Source organism: Staurois parvus, unplaced genomic scaffold (genome assembly GCF_062004578.1).
Source record: "Staurois parvus isolate SC_StPar_1 unplaced genomic scaffold, SC_StPar_1.0 ptg000073l, whole genome shotgun sequence".
Classification (NCBI taxonomy): Eukaryota; Metazoa; Chordata; class Amphibia; order Anura; family Ranidae; genus Staurois; species Staurois parvus.
This window is the reverse complement of record NW_028317869.1, coordinates 512,836-535,083: the sequence shown is the minus strand read 5'-3', so window position 1 is coordinate 535,083 and position 22,248 is coordinate 512,836. Positions and strand designations below refer to the sequence as shown.

At 44.4% G+C, this 22,248-nt stretch overlaps 1 protein-coding gene across 1 annotated transcript in view; it reads left to right on the top strand.

The window, feature by feature from the left end:
- LOC149469349 (uncharacterized) overlaps positions 1-9,820 on the top strand; it is a 98,370-nt gene extending 88,550 nt beyond the window's left edge. The window contains exon 10 of the mRNA XM_089669372.1: positions 7,614-9,820. Within this exon, the coding sequence (XP_089525498.1) occupies positions 7,614-9,107 (1,494 nt within the window). The 3' untranslated portion in view covers positions 9,108-9,820. The remainder of the gene's footprint in view (positions 1-7,613) is intronic.
- Positions 9,821-22,248: the final 12,428 nt, after the last annotated feature.

Here is a 22,248-nt window from a genome sequence, read left to right as displayed (position 1 = left end):
CACTGCTTCCACTTTACACCCACTTCATTGGTCTTATGGGGTTTATCAATAAATGAAGGAAACTGAACCGTGTGCAAATCCATCCACAACATAAAGTGATTTGTGCTCAAGATGCTGCTCCCTGCACATCCACTGCTTCCACTTTACACCCACTTCATTCATCTCATCAGATTTGCTGCTATAGGAAATCATCTCAAATCCTGTGCAAATCCATGGAGACAGACAATATTGTGTGCTCAGTATAGTGTTCTCTGCAAGTCCACCGCTTCCACTTTGCATCTACTTCAATCACTCTCCACCCTTTACTCTGGGCTGGGGGGCTTTGTATCCATATACCAGATGATCTACAGGACTAAATCTGCAATCAATGTTACTGCAAAATCAAAGGGGCCAAAACCCCTCCCCCGAGCAGTCATATATTTCTGTCCCCCTTGGTGGGAGTGGAGGTGACCCCTCTATAAGGATCTACAGTCCATACACACCCAGCACAAGGCTGGGGTCACACTACCAGATGCTTCTCGGGGCTGCAGTTCCTCTGAGCTCCACAAGGTGGGGATCTCACTTCTACCCAGACAGGAAGTCTCTATGGAAGACAGACAGGAAGTGATGTCAGGTACAGACAGGAAGTGATGTCAGGTACACTCAGGACGGTCTAGGGGAGAGGTGAGTCAGGAGGAAGCAGAGTTGACATTCCTGGATCTGGCAGCAGAGGAGGTAATACGTAGATTAACCCCTTCAGGGGGAGGAGTTGATGATAATATATTTGCCCCCAAAGCTGGCCTACATGGTTCAGTTTTATCGTTCAGCCAGCGGGATGACCATAAATACTGAAGTGATTCCCCCATCCACACATTGGAGGTGGATGGGGGAATCCTCCCCGCTGCACTCTTGTATTCTGACAATGGGGGGACTCCTCCGCTCTCAGAATACACGGATCAGCACTGAAGCTATTGGCTGTAGCCGCTGGGGGAGTGGCTTTTATCCGGCAGTGGCCACACATGGATGGAAATGTGAGCGATCCCTGCTGAACCAGCTGAATTTCCATGGATCTATGGTCACCTTCAGTGACTTCCTCCCCTCCCCCTCATCTCCTTCATGATGGAAGTCATGCTGAGATCATCTCCCATTGGCTGAGCAATATTCTCATTTGTCTCTCAGCTCCTTCTTGCTATTCCTCGTCCTGCCTGTTGTTTCCTTGGATTGATTTTCTGTGTAGTGACCCCGGCTTGGTCTCTTGGATGCGCTCGTCTGTTGCTTGCCCTGACCTTTCTCCTGATTCCTGGATCTCCTCCTCATCTCTCCTCCATATCCTCTTACACAGCTTTTCTCCACACCTGCAGTGACCCTGGGGGGAGGAAACTTGGCACCAGCACGCCGCCAAATCCATCCCCACCATTAGGGGCTGTGGAGACAATTGTCTGCTATGTACACTCCGTTCCTCCGCACGTCACCTGATCACATGACAGCTTACTTCCACAGATTCCGGACAGATTTCTAGATGGTAAAGGTCAAAGTTCACTCTTCAGTTTAGGAGAGGTAGGACGCACCCAGGAACAAGGATTTGGTTTGCATGAGAGCCTCATATAGAGGATTCCTCAAATCTCCCCATCCAAATGTCCCTCCATCCAGAGTCTATATGTCCTATGACATCACACTGACCTCACAGCTCCTCCTCCCAATGTCCCTCCATCCAGTCAGAGAATCTTATAACATCACACTGACCTCACAGCTCCTCCCCCCAATGTCCTTCCATCCAGAGTCAGAGAATCCTATGACATCACACTGACCTCACAGCTCCTCCTCCCAATGTCCCTCCATCCAGAGTCAGAGAATCCTATGACATCACACTGACCTCACAGCTCCTCCTCCTAATGTCCCTCCATCCAGCTTTTTTCTTTTTATCCAGTGCTCTTAGGATGTGGGCGGACCATTTACATCCTCACAACTAAAGCAGAACTGTAGATCCTTCATTCTATGTAATGATGTCAGAATTACTTTTACCTGCGTAGTGTGGGGGTCCTGTGGGGGAAATTATACCTCAGCCTGAAGTGGGGCTTTAATAAAATGGAGACCTGGATGGAGAGGTGAGGAGGATTCTGGGAATATTATTTGATGTGACTATTTGTGTTCAGATGTAGAGTTTTCCTCCTGTGAAGTCTGGAGATCATATGACATCACATTGCCTCCACCTCCCTCCCTGATAGAAGAGAGAAAGAAGAAGATTCTAGAAGTCACCAGAGAGATCACTGAGCTGCTGACAGGAGAGGTGAGCGGTGCCGGGAATTCTGGGACATTCTCCAGTAACAGACAAGGGATGTGTCTGGATGGTGACTGTATCATTGTGTGTGTCAGGTTCCTATAAGGTGTCAGGGTGTCACTGTCTATTTCTCCATGGAGGAGTGGGAGTATTTAGAAGGACACAAGGATCTCTACAAGGACGTCATGATGGACAATCAGCCGCCCCTCACATCACCGGGTAAGAGGAGACTTTATTGTAAAGGAGAGAGCAGTACGGAGGATCCACCTAGATCCCCCATCATCTGATAAACACATAGAAACAATGGATTCAGTCAGTGTGTGTGTTTCCTACAGATGGATCCAGTCATGGGAACCCACAACAGAGATGTCCCCGTCCTCTGTATTCCCGGGATTCCACACAGGAAGGTCACACCATCCCTCACCATCATCAGGTAGATGATGACAATTATTGGTAGTTGTGATTTATACACAGCATGTTTGTTACAATGAATGTTTTATTATATCTTTCAGAGTGGAATCCTCGGGGATGAGAATATTGATGTTAAAGAAGAGTATAAAGAGGAGGATGAGGAGTATGGAGTGATGGAGGAGTTTTCAGAAGGACACAAGGATATGATGGAGCCACCTAATACCAGGAACCCACCAGAGAGATGTCCCCGTCCTCTGTATTCCCGGGATTCCTCACAGGAAGATCACACCATCCCTCCCCATTGCAAGGTTGGTGGGATGGAGCATCTAGAACATGGACTTGTAATGATGTGTGGATTCTTTATGTGACCTTACATTTTACAGATGATATTTTCTGTCATTTCCTTGATTTAGAGTGGAGATCCAGTCGATATAGAATTTGAGGTGAAAGCAGAAGAAGAAGAGGCGTATGTGAGGGATGATCAGCAGTCTATGGAGGAGGATGGAATAACGGGGACATTTATAGAGGAGGACACTCCTACAGAGATCAGCACAGGTGGGTCATGAACACTAAATCCATTCCTCCACCCATACTGCTCACTGATTGGTCCAGAGTAGGGCGGGGACTGGGTGATATCAGCCTGTAATCCCCTGGTCACTTTCCTGAGCTGTGTTCCCCGTCCTGTATTCCTGGATTTCTCTCGGATAATCTTCCTTCTCTGTGCTGCAGACACAATTTATGTATCTAGACTGGATTTATGGAGGTTCTGGGGTTCAGCTGGCAGAAAAATGTGGATTTTTACTCTAAGCATTGAATAATGTAGGCACCCAGGACATGTGACTGGGGTCTCCTGCCTTGTGCCTGACTCTTCCAGGGGACCTTCTCTGTTATTTGCTGATATTTAGAAAAAAAACACCTCCAAAATAAAATAAATGCCCTATAACACCATCAACACCCTCCCCTAAAGGTGTGCAAAATCATATAAAGTGACGGTGAATTTACAAATTTGTCCTAATATACAATAACTGTGAAAAATAATATCTCTATATACCTTTGTCCTAAAAATGAACATTATTATTTTTTTATATATCCAGTCCACTACAAAATAAAGTCCACTCAAATTTATGTACAATCCACCAACTAAAAAGTCCAAAAATTTCTTCCAACGATGTCCCAAAATATATCCACCTCAAAAAAAGGAAAATCACATAGTGCATTACTCTTTATACATAACAATTTCCATATACTTCATATAGTGAATATCCGTGAAAAAATAGTGAAAAACGTGAAACAAACGTGAATCAGTGAAAAAAATGAATGTATATAACACTCAACAGTACCACATCAACGCCACAGCAAAGTTTAGTGCCACTTCTATTTATAGTAAGTATCCCAAAATAGTATGCTTCAAAATGCTTCAGGAACTTTCCAGGCTAGCCCTCTCATAGATTTTACTTCAGACCTCTCTTGTTATCACGGTACTCTCTGATCTCCTCAGACACTCTGTTTGTATTCATCTCCAAGAGAACACACAGGACATAGTATAATATGCTAAGATAGATATATCAAATATACTTTAATGTAAACTGCTCACATGGTAAAAGATTTAAAACCGCTTAATAGGGAATGAAAGGAGTCTCACAACCATCCAGGGAAACGTCCAAGTGTAACTCCACGATTTTCCCTTCTCCAAGATGGCCGCCAGTAAACTTCCGGTTCCGGTAAAACGTCTTGACGTCACTACCCTTGACGCGTTTCGTCATCGACTTAATCATAAGGGGTGTGACCGTCAAGCAGACAAGTTCTATTTGTACCCCTCCTCCTCATGGCGTCAGACTACTCGCCGCCATATTGGAACAGGGAGCAATGCCAGCAATGTCCGATACATACTTATAGGAGTACGGTATATACTTCTGTACAATACACAAAAACGACTTAGTACATAGTCATATATCACCATTCTCAATAACATATAAAACCCCGGCTGGTATTATTACAAATAGATTATAAAAACATATTCTATATACATATGCACAACCTACTCCTATCAAAATAATCAACCCTAAACCTCATATAATCCTCACCTTTAAATCAAATACAATCATTACTATTAATTAAAATCAATCATAAAAAGACACAATCTACTCCTTATTGTAACAAGTCACTATCTTTCTCCATCTAGGCAGATATACATCTAATAGTACACTAATAGAACCAAAAAATTAAAGAGGAACTCTACTTATTCACAGACTTCATTTCTACACTACTCATGTTCATTTGATACTATAAAATCATTATTAAAACTATATATAAAACCATACCCCAATACCTAATTTCTATATAATAAATAAAATAGATAAATAATATGCCACACCCCCAATGTATCATCATTATATCAATTCTTACAAGATAATTAACACTAATATCTTATTTATTAAATTTATTTATATATTTATTTAATGAATTACTTAAATATTATTAATTCAATTTATTTTCTCTATTTGGAGGCCAGTGCACTTTCATAATATCAATTCTTACAAAATAATTAACACTAAATATATCAAATTTATTTATATATTTATTTATCTAATTAATTTCTTAAATATTATTAATTCAATTTATTTTCGTATTTATTTATAAATATCCTCTGTTTGAAGGCCAATACAATTTCTGCAGATACTTAGTCTCCCACTAATAGGTACTGTTGGAGCCCTCTGCGTCAGACCTACTCTATATTCAGGAACAGGGGCTTAAATCATCTTAAAGAACTACCCAAATCGAATCACTTATCCCCTACTACTCCAGACAATTATCTAAAAATCTTTAAAAACCATTAAAAATTCGAAATAAAACAATTCAGGTCCAGGTCTACATTAAGGCCATTAGGTTTTAGTGTCTGCAGCTCAAAAATCCAAAACATTTCATTTTTTGAAATGGCCTTAACCTTATCACCCCCTCTCCAATGTGTCTCTATCTTGTCAATCCCACAAAACCGTAGGCCACTAGGGTTACAATTGTGATACTCTTTAAAATGTCTTGAGAGACAATGATCCTTCTTACCATTTTTAATATTAGTGACATGCTCACTCAACCTTTTATATAGTGGCCTAGAGGTCCTACCCACATACTGGAGCCGACATGGGCATTCCAATAAATATGTGACATAAGCAGTAGTGCAGGTAATAAACTCTTTAATTTTAAAATCATAACCAGTATTGCATGATGTAAAACCCGAAATCTTTCTTGTTTTCATATTGGTAACTTTACAGATACTGCACTTTCTACATGGAAAAAATCCAATAAATTCAAACATAGTTTTTTTCTTTTTTATGGGAGGAGATAAATTGTTTTTTACTAAAATATCCCTCAAATTCTTTGATTTTCTATAAATAAATGGGGGCTTCGTAGGAACTTTTTGTCCTAAAATAGGATCCTTTTTTAGAATAGGCCAATGTTTATTGAAAATTGCTTCCATATCTCTATATTGGTTATTAAAACCCGAGATAAATGCATATTCCACCTTATTATTATTCTTTTTCTGCTTATTAGATAAAGGTTTGTATTGTTTATCTCCTATATAGCTTTTACTTATTTCAAATCTCGTCTTCTCCAATATTATCCAAGTAGGATGGTGACAACTCTGGGTGGGAATGTAACCATTCCTATCGGTCTCCTTGAAATACGTTTTAGTGTACATAATATTATCTTCAATAAAAATATTTAAATCTAAAAAATTAACTGAATGATTATCCATGTTAACAGTAAACCCCAAATCATGTTCATTCTTATTAATCACTTCAATAAAAGCTTCCCAAGAGACCCTCGGACCAACCCAAATCACCAAGATATCATCAATAAATCTTTTCCATAGAACCAGACCTTCCCATTTTCTATTAAAAATTACTTTCTCCTCCCATTTACTTAAGAAGATATTTGCCAAACTGGGCGCGAATTTCGCGCCCATTGCTACTCCCTTCTTTTGTTTTTTTCGCTTCTTTTGTCCTCACCCTTATACTATATGCTCTATATTGTACATTACATACTCCTGACCCCTGCACTATATACTCTATGTTGTACATTACATACTCCTGACCCCTGCACTATATACTCTATGTTGTACATTACATACTCCTGACCCCTGCACTTAATACTCTATGTTGTACATTACATACTCCTGACCCCTGCACTATATACTCTATGTTGTACATTACATCCTCCTGACCCCTGCACTATATACTCTATGTTGTACATTACATACTCCTGACCCCTGCACTATATACTCTGTTGTACATTACATACTCCTGACTTCTGCTCCCCCCCTCCCCCCACTGCTATATATACACATAATATGGATTCTCTTTGGTTACACCCATTTCCTCCCAGCTGGACATTTTATATCGGATGATGTGATTGGAGCACAGACTTTTACATGGTGATAATAATGTGATAACATCCTCCAACTTTGGACCCTTAAACAGAAAGTGATAATGAGGGAGGAGTCAATACCCCAATGATGGTGGTCTTCAGGATCAGTCCAGTCTTCATCTTGGTGGTTCTCCCCCCATCCTCACTCTCTGACCTCTGGTGGGGCTCAGCCCCGCTGTTCTTCATGACTAAATCATGGACTAAATAAGGAAGTGCAGTACTTCTTGTGTTGGGAAGATGGTGATGAGTGATAGAGGGGGTGGGGACCCTCGTCCTATAATCCCCTCATCACTGTCCCTCCTATAAAAGACAGTTCTGGTTGTTTCCTCACTCTGTGACTAAGGTCCATGAATAAAGAAATGACCTGGTAGGAGATCAGAGGAGCCATTTCCTAGTTCCCTTGAGGGTGGAATTGTAAGCTCTTCAGAGACCAAGCTGCCTGATGTGGGCGGAGTCCTGGTTTGGGGGAACCAATCAGCTCCTGTCTAGTAATCCTCTTTGTCTTTGTATTTTAGTCCATGGCCGGGAGATGAGGAAACCCTCCGAGGATTGTCTCACTTTGTCTCCAGACTGGAAAGTAGAAGATGAGGACATCACACAGTATAGTCCAGGAGAAAATCCGGCTCCCTCCAATGTCCATCCGGCACCACCCAGTGTAGATGGACCATCGGATTCCTCGTATCCTGAGGAACCTCAGACTGTGCGGGACCGGGCCGGCCTTCCAACAGGGAAGAGCTTCTCCTGTACTGAGTGTGGGAAGGGTTTCCGTTATAAATCCAGTCTTTATGTGCATAAAAGGTCTCACACAGGGGAGAAGCCGCATTCGTGTCCTGAGTGCGGGAAAGGTTTTTCAGACAAGTCCAGTCTTCACACACATCAGAGATTTCACACGGGGGAGAAGCCGTATTCCTGTCCTGAGTGCGGGAAGGGTTTCCATACTAAATACAATCTTAATGTGCATAAAAGAACTCACACTGGTGAGAAGCCGTATTTCTGTCCTGAGTGTGGGAAATGTTTTTCAGATCATTCTATTCTTCTCAGACATCAGAAATCTCACACGGGGGAGATGCCGTATTCCTGTCCTGAGTGTGGGAAATGTTTTTCAGACAAGTCCAGTCTTCACACACATCAGAGATCTCACACAGGGGAGAAGCCGTATTCCTGTCCTGAGTGTGGAAAATGTTTTTCAGTGAAGTCCAGTCTTCACACACATCAGAGATCTCACACAGGGGAGAAGCCGTATTCTTGTCCTGAGTGTGGGAAATGGTTTCCTTCTAAATTCCGTGTTAATCGTCATAAAAAGACTCACACAAGGGAGAAGCCATTTTCCTGTCCTGAGTGCGGGAAATGTTTTTCAGAGAAGTCCAGTCTGCACACACATCAGAAATATCACACAGGGGAAAAGCCATATTCCTGTCCTGAGTGTGGGAAATGTTTTTCAGAGAAGCGTATTCTTTACAGGCACCAGAAATCTCACACAGGGGAGAAGCCGTATGCCTGTTCTGAGTGCGGAAAATGTTTTTCAAAAAAGTCCTATCTTCACACACATCAGAGATATCACACAGGGGAGAAGCCATATTCCTGTCCTGAGTGTGGGAAATGTTTTTCAGAGAAATGTGTTCTTCATAGGCATCAGAAATCTCACACAGGGGAGAAGCCGTTTGCCTGTTCTGAGTGCGGGAAATGTTTTTTAGAGAAGTCCAGTCTGCAAACACATCAGAGATCTCACACAGGGGAAAAGCCATATTCCTGTACTGAGTGCGGGAAATGTTTTTCAGTGAAGTGCAATTTTTACAACCATCAGAAATCTCACACAGGGGAGAAGCTGTATTCCTGCCCTGAGTGTGGGAAATGTTTTTCACGGAAGTCCAGTCTTTACACACATCAGAGATGTCATACGGGGGAGAAGCCATATTCCTGTCCTGAGTGCGGGAAATGTTTTTCACGGAAGTCCCATCTTTCCAAACATCAGAAATCTCACACGAGGAAGAAGCCACTTTTCTGTCCTGAGTGAGGGAAATGTTCCTCACTGAAGTCCTGTCTTCCTGTACATCAGGGGTCCCACACAACCCTGGAGGTGTATTAGTGCCTTGAGTGTGGGAAATGTCTTCTAGATGAATGTTGCTGGACATCCCAGCTCTCATGTGGGGAAGAAGCACACCCTGATATACACCTCAGATATACTCCATGGCTGATCTTCATCATGGAAGAAACAGTTCATAAGGAGAATATAATCTTAAAACAACAAAGTGCAGCGCTTAGCAAGGTAAAAGAGTCAATAAGATAATAATCAAGTATCCATAATGATTCACTGTAGAAATACGAATTCCCACGGCCTCCACTCTGTCAAATAACAGAAATGCGCACTCACCGGAAACGCATGGGTTATGCACATGTGTGATCATGCATCACAGGCAATAGATACATCAGAGGTTAGGCAGCCAGGCATCTCCCTCACGGTGGGTCATCACAGACTCTTTAGTCAGGTCCAGGGGTCCCCTTAAGGTCAGCCAGGTGCTCCATGCAAAAAACTTCCTCTCAGGGTGGCAAAGTGCTTTCTCTGTGGGAATGATAGCTCCAAGCAGGAGCCCCAGAAGACAAATGCCAGAGATAGTGTAGTATGTCCAAAAGGTAAATATTTATTTATAAAAGCAGCAGGGCAGTGTGCATATTATACATCATGTGAGAACATATATATGCAGCAGTACTGACCCCAGTAATGATGGCCGCCGGGCCTCCTCGTGGCTCCGGCGGTGGAATGACGTCACGCTGTGCAGAGCGTGACGTCATTCCACCGCCGGAGCCACGAGGAGGCCCGGCGGCCATGGTGATGGTTAAGGTGTTCCCCGTACACAGATTCCCCTTCATATCCGCTTTTATTTCCTCCTTTCCCCCATTTTCTATGTTGGGATCTTTTCTACAATACTTTGTTATAATAATGGAACACGTTGTGTATTGTATTGTACACCAATAATAATGACTCCGCCCCCACATTCCAGACAAGGGATCTTCCTGACCAATCGGATTCCTTCCTTTACTGTTTCCTGATTTTTATGCTTCAATCTTGTTAAATGTAAAATTATAATAAAACATTTATTGAACAAAAACTATTGTGTGTGTCGGTGCAATGACGGCAAACTTCAATATAGAACATTGCTCCTCGGTGACACCTCACACCCTTCAATAACGGCGCAGAGTGCGGGGGTCAGCAGTATATCATATACAGCCCACCATACAGAGTGCAGAGGGGGGCTGTAGTGTGCCCCCCCTCCTGATCCATACCAGAGCACATGTCCACAACATGGGGGTCACCCTACCAGGGGGGATGTTGCAGCCCCATAAGACTGACCCCTTGCCCCAACACAGACATCCACATGAACTGTTAAATCAATCAGAGAATGTCTGGGTTTATATGGCACTGAGAGTGATGAATGTTCCCAATTTCCATCTGTCAGAGATGCTGCCGATCATTTAACTACATGTTTGATGGCCATTCCCACCCCAACCTCGGTTTTGTTGGACATTTTCAGAGTAATGACTAATGATACTGATGTAAGAATGGATGATGGACCATCTATGTCATTGTATGAGGACTGTCAGAACTGTCCAGGTCCATATAAAGGCTGGGAATATATGACTGGTATGAAAACGTTGAATGTTCCCCCAGGAGATGTGTTACAATATGACATGTGATTCTGAAGAGATTCCCCTGTGTTGGTAGAACATTGCTCCTCGGTGACACCTCACACCCTTCAATAACGGCGCAGAGTGCGGGGGTCAGCAGTATATCATATACAGCCCACCATACAGAGTGCAGAGGGGGGCTGTAGTGTGCCCCCCCTCCTGATCCATACCAGGCCACATGTCCACAACATGGGGGTCACCTTACCAGGGGGGATTCCCCCAGGCATAGCACCTTGTCACCTTGGCTGGTGGCTGTGGGGATCTGTGGGCGGGGGTCATATTGGATTCTGGAAGCCCCCGTTAATAACAAGGGGCCCCCATATACCATCCCCCCATGTGAATGAGTATGGGGTATATAGTACCCGACAATAGCACCAGCCCAATGACAGCTCCCTAAACTGTCATCATCTACATAAGTGAAGGGACAGGGATGGTGGGACCTTATTACCCAAATGTGACCAGTGACCATATTTGGTCAGTGATGTCACTGCTATCCCCGCCCCCTTCCTTACATGGCAGGGATTCCCAATGACATCACTGATTCCTGGGGGTGTGGCCGCTGTACCCATCCATGTCTTCCTCAGGCACCAGTGACAGCGGGAAGCTGTTATATATAGAAGTGGTAGAAATGTCTCTTCTATATGTGATGATCGGCTCCTGCAAAACACGGGACCGGAACAGGCAGTTTGGTTTGTACTGTCGTCTCATCCCTACTCTCCGACAACTAAACCCAGAGATCATCCCAAGTGGTCATTGTATTTGTCCCTTACATTGGTGACCAATGGGAGAAGGACCCCCTTATATCAGTGGTCAGTGTAGTGGTCCCTTACATTGGTGACCCATGGGAGAAGAACCCCTTATATCAGTGGTCAGTGTAGTGGTCCCTTACATTGGTGACCAATGGGAGAAGGACCCCTTATATCATTGGTCAGTGTAGTGGTCCCTTACATTGGTGACCAATGGGAGAAGGACCTCTTATATCAGTGGTCAGTGTAGTGGTCCCTTACATTGGTGACCAATGGGAGAAGGACCTCTTATATCAGTGGTCAGTGTAGTGGTCCCTTACATTGGTGACCAATGGGAGAAGGACCCCTTATATCAGTGGTCATTGTATTTGTCCCTTACATTGGTGACCAATGGGAGAAGGACCCCCTTATATCAGTGGTCAGTGTAGTGGTCCCTTACATTTGTGTCCAATGGGAGAAGGAACCCCTTATATCAGTGGTCAGTGTAGTGGTCCCTTACATTAGTGACCAATGGGAGAAGGACCCCTTATATCAGTGGTCATTGTATTTGTCCCTTACATTGGTGACCAATGGGAGAAGGACTCCCTTATGTCAGTGGTCAGTGTAGTGGTCTCTTACATTGGTGACCAATGGGAGAAAGACCCCCTTATATCAGTGGTCAGTGTAGTGGTCCCTTACATTAGTGACCAATGGGAGAAGGACCCCTTATATCAGTGGTCATTGTATTTGTCCCTTACATTGGTGACCAATGGGAGAAGGACCCCCTTATATCAGTGGTCAGTGTAGTGGTCCATTACGATGGTGACCAATGGGAGAAGGACCCCCTTATATCAGTGGTCAGTGTAGTGGTCCCTTACATTGGTGACCAGTGGGAGAAGGACCCCCTTATATCAGTGGTCAGTGTAGTGGTCCCTTACATTGGTGACCAATGGGAGAAGGACCCCCTTATATCAGTGGTCAGTGTAGTGACCACTGGTGGTTACATTAGTGACCAATGGGAGAAGGACCCTCTTATATCAGTGGTCAGTGTATCAGCCCCTTACATTGGTAACCAATGGGAGAAGGATTCCCTTTTATCAGTGGTCAGTGTAGTGGTCCCTTACATTGAGGACCAATGGGAGAAGGACCCCCTTATATCAGTGGTCAGTGTAGTGGTCCCTTACATTGGTGACCAATGGGAGAAGGATCCCTTATATCAGTTGTCAGTGTAGTGGTCCCTTACATTGAGGACCAATGGGAGAAGGACCCCCTTATATCAGTGGTCAGTGTAGTGGTCCATTACATTGGTGACCAATGGGAGAAGGACCCCCTTATATCAGTGGTCAGTGTAGTGGTCCATTACGATGGTGACCAATGGGAGAAGGACCCCCTTATATCAGTGGTCAGTGTAGTGGTCCCTTACATTGGTGACCAGTGGGAGAAGGACCCCCTTATATCAGTGGTCAGTGTAGTGGTCCCTTACATTGGTGACCAATGGGAGAAGGACCCCCTTATATCAGTGGTCAGTGTAGTGACCACTGGTGGTTACATTAGTGACCAATGGGAGAAGGACCCTCTTATATCAGTGGTCAGTGTATCAGCCCCTTACATTGGTAACCAATGGGAGAAGGATTCCCTTTTATCAGTGGTCAGTGTAGTGGTCCCTTACATTGAGGACCAATGGGAGAAGGACCCCCTTATATCAGTGGTCAGTGTAGTGGTCCCTTACATTGGTGACCAATGGGAGAAGGATCCCTTATATCAGTTGTCAGTGTAGTGGTCCCTTACATTGAGGACCAATGGGAGAAGGACCCCCTTATATCAGTGGTCAGTGTAGTGGTCTCTTACATTGGTGACCAATGGGAGAAGGACCCCTTATCAGTGGTCAGTGTAGTGGTCCCTTGCATTGGTGACCAATGGGAGAAGGACCCCTTATATCAGTGGTCATTGTATTTGTCCCTTACATTGGTGACCAATGGGAGAAGGATCCCCTTATATGAGTGGTCAGCAGGGGCAGACTGACAACTCATGGGCCCCCCAGGCAATAGGGGATCATGGGGCCCCTGTGTCCTTGCCCAAACTCAAAAAAGCCTATGAAAAAGGTACCAGGGGCATCTTATGGGGCCCCCTACTGACCCCGGGCCATCGGGCGGTGCCCAAGTTACCAAATGGTTAGTCCGCCCCTGGTGGTCAGTGTAGTGATCCTTTACATTGGTGACCAATGTGAGAAGGACCCCCTTATATCAGTGGTCAGTGTAGTGGACCCTTACATTGGTGACCAATGGGAGAAGGACCCCCTTATATCAGTGGTCAGTGTAGTGGTCCCTTACATTGGTGACCAATGGGAGAAGGACCCCTTTATATCAGTGGTCAGTGTAGTGGACCCTTACATTGGTGACCAATGGGAGAAGGATTCCCTTTTATCAGTGGTCAGTGTAGTGGTCCCTTACATTGGTGACCAATGGGAGAAGGACTCCCTTATGTCAGTGGTCAGTGTAGTGGTCTCTTACATTGGTGACCAATGGGAGAAAGACCCCCTTATATCAGTGGTCAGTGTAGTGGTCCCTTACATTAGTGACCAATGGGAGAAGGACCCCTTATATCAGTGGTCATTGTATTTGTCCCTTACATTGGTGACCAATGGGAGAAGGACCCCCTTATATCAGTGGTCAGTGTAGTGGTCCATTACGATGGTGACCAATGGGAGAAGGACCCCCTTATATCAGTGGTCAGTGTAGTGGTCCCTTACATTGGTGACCAGTGGGAGAAGGACCCCCTTATATCAGTGGTCAGTGTAGTGGTCCCTTACATTGGTGACCAATGGGAGAAGGACCCCCTTATATCAGTGGTCAGTGTAGTGACCACTGGTGGTTACATTAGTGACCAATGGGAGAAGGACCCTCTTATATCAGTGGTCAGTGTATCAGCCCCTTACATTGGTAACCAATGGGAGAAGGATTCCCTTTTATCAGTGGTCAGTGTAGTGGTCCCTTACATTGAGGACCAATGGGAGAAGGACCCCCTTATATCAGTGGTCAGTGTAGTGGTCCCTTACATTGGTGACCAATGGGAGAAGGATCCCTTATATCAGTTGTCAGTGTAGTGGTCCCTTACATTGAGGACCAATGGGAGAAGGACCCCCTTATATCAGTGGTCAGTGTAGTGGTCCATTACATTGGTGACCAATGGGAGAAGGACCCCCTTATATCAGTGGTCAGTGTAGTGGTCCATTACGATGGTGACCAATGGGAGAAGGACCCCCTTATATCAGTGGTCAGTGTAGTGGTCCCTTACATTGGTGACCAGTGGGAGAAGGACCCCCTTATATCAGTGGTCAGTGTAGTGGTCCCTTACATTGGTGACCAATGGGAGAAGGACCCCCTTATATCAGTGGTCAGTGTAGTGACCACTGGTGGTTACATTAGTGACCAATGGGAGAAGGACCCTCTTATATCAGTGGTCAGTGTATCAGCCCCTTACATTGGTAACCAATGGGAGAAGGATTCCCTTTTATCAGTGGTCAGTGTAGTGGTCCCTTACATTGAGGACCAATGGGAGAAGGACCCCCTTATATCAGTGGTCAGTGTAGTGGTCCCTTACATTGGTGACCAATGGGAGAAGGATCCCTTATATCAGTTGTCAGTGTAGTGGTCCCTTACATTGAGGACCAATGGGAGAAGGACCCCCTTATATCAGTGGTCAGTGTAGTGGTCTCTTACATTGGTGACCAATGGGAGAAGGACCCCTTATCAGTGGTCAGTGTAGTGGTCCCTTGCATTGGTGACCAATGGGAGAAGGACCCCTTATATCAGTGGTCATTGTATTTGTCCCTTACATTGGTGACCAATGGGAGAAGGATCCCCTTATATGAGTGGTCAGCAGGGGCAGACTGACAACTCATGGGCCCCCCAGGCAATAGGGGATCATGGGGCCCCTGTGTCCTTGCCCAAACTCAAAAAAGCCTATGAAAAAGGTACCAGGGGCATCTTATGGGGCCCCCTACTGACCCCGGGCCATCGGGCGGTGCCCAAGTTACCAAATGGTTAGTCCGCCCCTGGTGGTCAGTGTAGTGATCCTTTACATTGGTGACCAATGTGAGAAGGACCCCCTTATATCAGTGGTCAGTGTAGTGGACCCTTACATTGGTGACCAATGGGAGAAGGACCCCCTTATATCAGTGGTCAGTGTAGTGGTCCCTTACATTGGTGACCAATGGGAGAAGGACCCCTTTATATCAGTGGTCAGTGTAGTGGACCCTTACATTGGTGACCAATGGGAGAAGGATTCCCTTTTATCAGTGGTCAGTGTAGTGGTCCCTTACATTGGTGACCAATGGGAGAAGGATTCCCTTTTATCAGTGGTCAGTGTAGTGGTCCCTTACATTGGTGACCAATGGGAGAAGGATTCCCTTTTATCAGTGGTCAGTGTAGTGGTCCCTTACATTGGTGACCAATGGGAGAAGGATTCCCTTTTATCAGTGGTCAGTGTAGCAGTCCCTTACAAAAGACTAGAAGGTCTAAAATAAATAAATGAATGAATCACCAGGACCAGATGGCTTGCACCTGAGAGTCCTCAAAGAATGAAGCCAGGTCATTGATAGACAGTCATCCCTCATCTTTAGGAAAGCTTACTGACCGGAATGGTGGCAGCAGATTGGTGAAAATCTAACGTGGTTCCAGTATTCCAGAAAGGACCGAGATACATATCTGGAAACTCCAAGCCAGTCAGCCTAACATCAATAGTTTGTAAACTATTGGAGGGATGATAAGGGACCATACCCAAGAATTTGCTGATGAACATAGTATCATTAGTAGTACCCAGCATGGATTTATGGGAAAAGATCGTTCTTGTCAGACCAACCTATTAACAATCTATGAGGAGGTGAGCTGTGATCTGGATAAAGGAACCCCCGTGGATGTAGAAGGAACGAGGATTGTGTCACTTCCAGAGTCACTCAGATGTAAACCAGCCATTTCCAGCTTGTGAAAGCATCAGAATGAACTGATCTTGGTTTGGTCGGATGTTTTTATGGTCAGATTGGGATCTGGGGTCCAATAGACTGCAGATGTCTCAGTAAAGAGAACCTGTCTGGTAGCAATAAAAGTAATAAATAAATTGGGACAGAGTAAAAATAGAAAAAAATTAAAAGAAAAAAATGAAAGCACCCCCCCCCTGTGTTTGCACACAAAGGCTAACACATACCGAAGTCCACCACGCATTGTAAACGGTGTTCTCACCACACGTGTCTCCACACAGGTATGGCTGGAAATGTCAGAGTGAGAGCGATAATTCCGGCATCAGACCTCCTGTGTAACTCTACACTGGTATCCTGAGTGACACCTATGGGGGGTATTTAGGCCCCGTAGTTTGGCGCCGTTCCACTGGCATTTGTAATTGTAAAGCGTGACATGTTAGGTATCTATTTACTCGGCATAACATCATCTTTTACCCCCAAAACGGTATTATATTGTGTTTGCTGCACTAACATGAGGTAAAGTTTCCTTTCTAAAAAATGTACATTAAAGAAAATCTGCAGAAATACGGAGCGACAAATATTGTACCAGCAATCATGTTCCTCTCCAGGGTCTCTGCTTATATATAATATTTGGGGGCTCTCAGTCATTTCCCAGCAAATAATGACTTTTACATGTCGGAATGTCAGAATTGGCCGGGTAGGGAAGTATTAATAATAAATACAATAAATAATCGTCTCCTGACATTTAGGAGTCTATTAATAAATGGAACAACAACTCCCCCAGGTAGAAGTGCCGGTACAGTCCATTCCTTCTGTGTGAATGGGATGGGGGGACCAATGGTAGGAGGCTCTTTGCTGAGCTGCTTGAAGGGTTTCCATCCATTTCACATGGAAAATACCACATTTGTCTATTGGATGGTGAGAATTCCTAGGATACTTAGCGCCATCTAAAGGCCAAATGCAGAATTTACCATTTTAAATAAATGGCTGGTGTCATAGTGTTGGTTTAACCCCTTGATGCCGAGCGCACGCAAATTAGTGACCTCTCAGACCTGGGATTTGTTCCGTGGGGCCGCTAATTTGTGTACCTGTCTTTGTCCTGGGAGCACACCGCACGGCGCACTCCCAGCACAAACACCGGGGTGTCACTGAGAGCCCCGGGTCCTGGAACTCTCAATTCCAAGTCACATGATCGCTGTGATAGCCTCTGATTGGCTATCACAGTGATCAGTCATTATGAAGACCACCCCCTTGTTTTCTCTCTCTGAATGGAGGAGAGAGATACATTGCATCATTATATATGTTACACATTGTATCATTATATACATTATATTATATATTGTATTATTATATACATACTATTACACATTGTATCATTATATACATTCCATTATACATTGTATCATTATATACATTATATTACACATTGTATCATTATATACATTATATTATACATTGTATCATTATACATTATATCATTATATGCATCCTATTATACATTATATCATTATATACATTCCATTATACATTGTATCATTATATACATTATATTACACATTGTATCATTATATACATCCTATTATACATTGTATCATTATATACATTCTATTATACATTGTATCATTATATACATTATATTATACATTGTATCATTATACATTATATCATTATATGCATCCTATTATACATTGTATCATTATATACATTATATTATACATTGTATCATTATATACATTCAATTATACATTGTATCATTATATACATTATATTATACATTGTATCATTATATACATTGTATTACACATTGTCACATTTTATACATTATATTATACATTGTATTATTATATACATTATATTATACATTGTATTATTATATACATTATATTACACATTGTATCATTTTATACATTATATTATACATTGTATCATTATATACATTATATTACACATTGTATCATTATATACATCATATTACACATTGTATCATTATATACATCATATTACACATTGTATCATTATATACATTATATTACACATTGTATCTCTCTCTGTCCTTTCTGAGAGAAAAAAAAGTGTGTGTTAAAAATGTATATAAATAAATATATTAACCGCTTTCCTTCCACCTTATAACAGAAATACTGCTACAGGGCAGCAGGGGTGTGTAATATCATGTATATATATACATTATTTTGCAATTCAGGGTAGGGGGCGCACATGAGCCACATGTTCATGTCCTACCAGCGCTGCCATTGGTGGCCTCAGCTGTCAATCTCACTGGATCCCAGATAGTGATTCCCTGCCGGCACCTGGCGATTGCTGTGTATCACTGATGGTTGAGAGATCTGTGTATAAACAATACAGATCTCTCTCATCAGCTCCTGCGCACTGCTTTGTATGGCTCTGCATAGCAGTGTGCGCACAGTGAAGCACACACACAGCCCCCATACTGAAACAGCACACAGTTAACCCTTTGATTGCCTCAGATGTTAACCCCTTCCGGCCCAGTGCCATTAGTACAGTGTCAGTGCTTTTTATTAGCACTGATCACTGTATTGGTGTCACTGCAGATGTCAGTGACACCAAGTCAGTTCCCTCCAGTGTCAGAATGCCCGCTGCAATTCCACTGACCATTACTAGTATCTAAAAAAAAAATACCAGTATCTACGCCACCATTTGTAGACGCTATATCTTTCATGTAAACCAATTAATTTACACGTATTGGGATTATTTTTACCAAAGACATGGAGCAGAATACATATTGGTTGAAATTTAGGATGAAATTTGATTTTTTTAGGGAGATAAATTTCATTAGGGTGCAGCGTTGCATGACCGCGCAATTGTCAGTTAAAGTGCAAGAAAATCTTAATGCTGACAAGTCAGAATTGCTGTGTAATATTAATGACTTGTGGTGTAATACTGGTAAACGCATGTCTGCCCCTCCCCCAACAATCTCATGAGTCATTACAACTAGAGGGCTCTATCCAGCAATTGAATGTTGCCTCTGAGAATTATAAAAGACTGTGTTACATATATTGGTCTGTTACAGCCGTACAACACTCAGGAGTCATTGGAGGATGAAGGGGTTCAGGAGCTCAATCTTGCAGAGACAATTTAGTGGTGCGAACAAAGACAGAGGCAGAAGTGAGGATAACATCTCCATGAATCCAGATCTGATCGCTCTGCGTCTACTAGACACTCCTCAAGATCTTCCCAATCCATACAATCAAGGTTCTCTGCACTCAGTCAGCAACTAATAAAAGCCGTGCTGATGGTGAAGATTCTAAAATTCAGGCAGCTTTCACCCAGAAGAAAGCAGAAATGGAGGCTCAGGCCACAGAAATGGAGGCACAGGCCACAGAAATGGAGGCTCAGGCTGCAGAAATGGAGGCTCAGGTCGCAGAAATGGAGGCTCAGGCCGCAGAAATGGAGGCTCAGGCTGCAGAAATGGAGGCTCAGGTCGCAGAAATGGAGGCTCAGGCCACAGAAATGGAGGCTCAGGCTGCAGAAATGGAGGCTCAGGTCGCAGAAATGGAGGCTCAGGCCGCAGAAATGGAAGCTCAGGCTGCAGAAATGGAGGCTCAGGCCGCAGAAATGGAAGCTCAGGCTGCAGAAATGGAGGCTCAGGCCGCAGAAATGGAGGCTCAGGCAGCAGAAATGGAAGCTCAGGCCGCAGAAATGGAGGCTCAGGCCGCAGATAAGAAAGCAGAAATGGAAGCTCAGGCCGCAGAAATGGAGGCTCAGGCCGCAGAAATGGAGGCTCAGGCCACACAAAAGAAAGCAGAAATGGAAGCTCAGGTCGCAGAAATGGAGGCTCACGCCACACATAAGAAAGCAGAAATGGAGGCTCAGGCCGCAGAAATGGAGGCTCAGGCCGCAGAAATGGAGGCTCAGGCCACACAAAAGAAAGCAGAAATGGAAGCTCAGGTCGCAGAAATGGAGGCTCACGCCACACATAAGAAAGCAGAAATGGAGGCTCAGGCCGCAGAAATGGAGGCTCAGGCCGCACATAAGAAAGCAGAAATGGAAGCTCAGGCCGCAGAAATGGAGGCTCAGGCCGCACATAAGAAAGCAGAAATGGAGGCTCAGGTTGCAGAAATGGAGGCTCAGGCCGCACAAAAGAAAGCAGATATGGAGGCTCAGGCCAAAGAAATGGAAGCTCAGGCCACAGAAATGGAGGCTCAGGCCGCAGAAATGGAGGCTCAGGCCACACATAAGAAAGCAGAAATGGAGGCTCAGGCCGCAGAAATGGAGGCTCAGGCCGCAGAAATGGAGGCTCAGGCCGCAGAGAAAGAAGCTAAAGCTACCCACCAAAAGGCAGAAATTGAAATACGCGGCTGCTCGGCGTCAAGGCCCAGCCGCATTTATGCGTCCTGTCAGTGTGAAGAGGTTATAGTGGTTCTAACGTTTTCTTTGACATTAATGAATTCTAAGGTAATAAACCTTCTGTGTCCCAGGATCCTCCCCGGCTCCCTGTGGGCGGGGTTACTCGCTCTGCAGGCAGGGGTACTGCTCCTCTCGTGTGCTCACTCATCAATGCCCAGGACCAGGTGGGGCTGTGTTAATGTGAAAGTCATTGGTTAGGCAGAAGCCCGGCCTACAGATGAGTTGTACACCATGTGCAGCTGTGTAATATACATCCCATGTCACTACACACCTTCCTCATTGTATGTAGCATTAGGAGGGACACACTGAGCCCATGTTCTACCCACCAGCCCAGCGATACCTCTGCCACCTCACTCCCAGTGACAGAATGGGGTCCTGATGTACACCTAGGATGTATCTCATGTGTTCACTTCTCTTCACTCCTTCAGCTCTCCCATACCATGTGGCCAGGTACATGAGATCTCCATACCATGGGTTTGGTCCCAGATACTTCTGGGGAACTGATCACTAGGAGAGAGGCAGAACACCAACCCCCTCACTACCAGAGAACCTGTCACCTCTGCCAGATATGATGCTTATTGACCAGCTACTATACTATATGCTCCCTTGTTCTCCCTTTTCCTGGCCTACCAATCTGCATGCTTGGATAAGGGTCTGGTATGTATTTGGGGGGAGACCCTATTCTGTTTTTTAATTTTGGCATGGGGTTCCCCTCAAAATCCATACAAGATCCAATGGGCTTGGTAAGGATTGGGGGGACCTCTATGCTGTTTTTTTATTATTTATTTTTTTAAACCGGCACTTGTTTTGTTTACATTCTGTTGACAGCGGGGATCCCTCTGGCAGGATGCAGCGGTCGCCTGCTTCTTAACAACCTACTTCCTAATGTATCTGAAAATGTTGTTAGAACTTTTTTGGATTCAGTCAGATTCATTATTATGTCTATTTGGATAGATGTACGCTGCCACTCCCTTTCTCTGTTGGGGTCCCTCAAGGTTCTGTCCTTGGACCCCTTCTCTTCTCCATCTACATCTCCTCCTTTGGTAACTTGATAACCTCCCATGGCTTCAACTACCATCTCTATGCTGATGACACACAAATCTATCTTTCTACCCCTCACCTCACCCCCTCAGTCTCCTCCTCACCTCACTCCCTCAGTCTCCTCCTCACCCCTTCAGTCTCCTCCTCACCTCACCCCTTCAGTCTCCTCCTCACCTCACCCCCTCAGTCTCCTCCTCACCTCACCCCTTCAGTCTCCTCCTCACCTCGCCCCTTCAGTCTCCTCTCACATTAATAACCTACTAAGTGACATATCGGCATGGATGTCACTCCACTTCCTCAAACTCAATCTTTCCAAAACTGAGCTCTTAGTATTCCCCCCAGCCCGT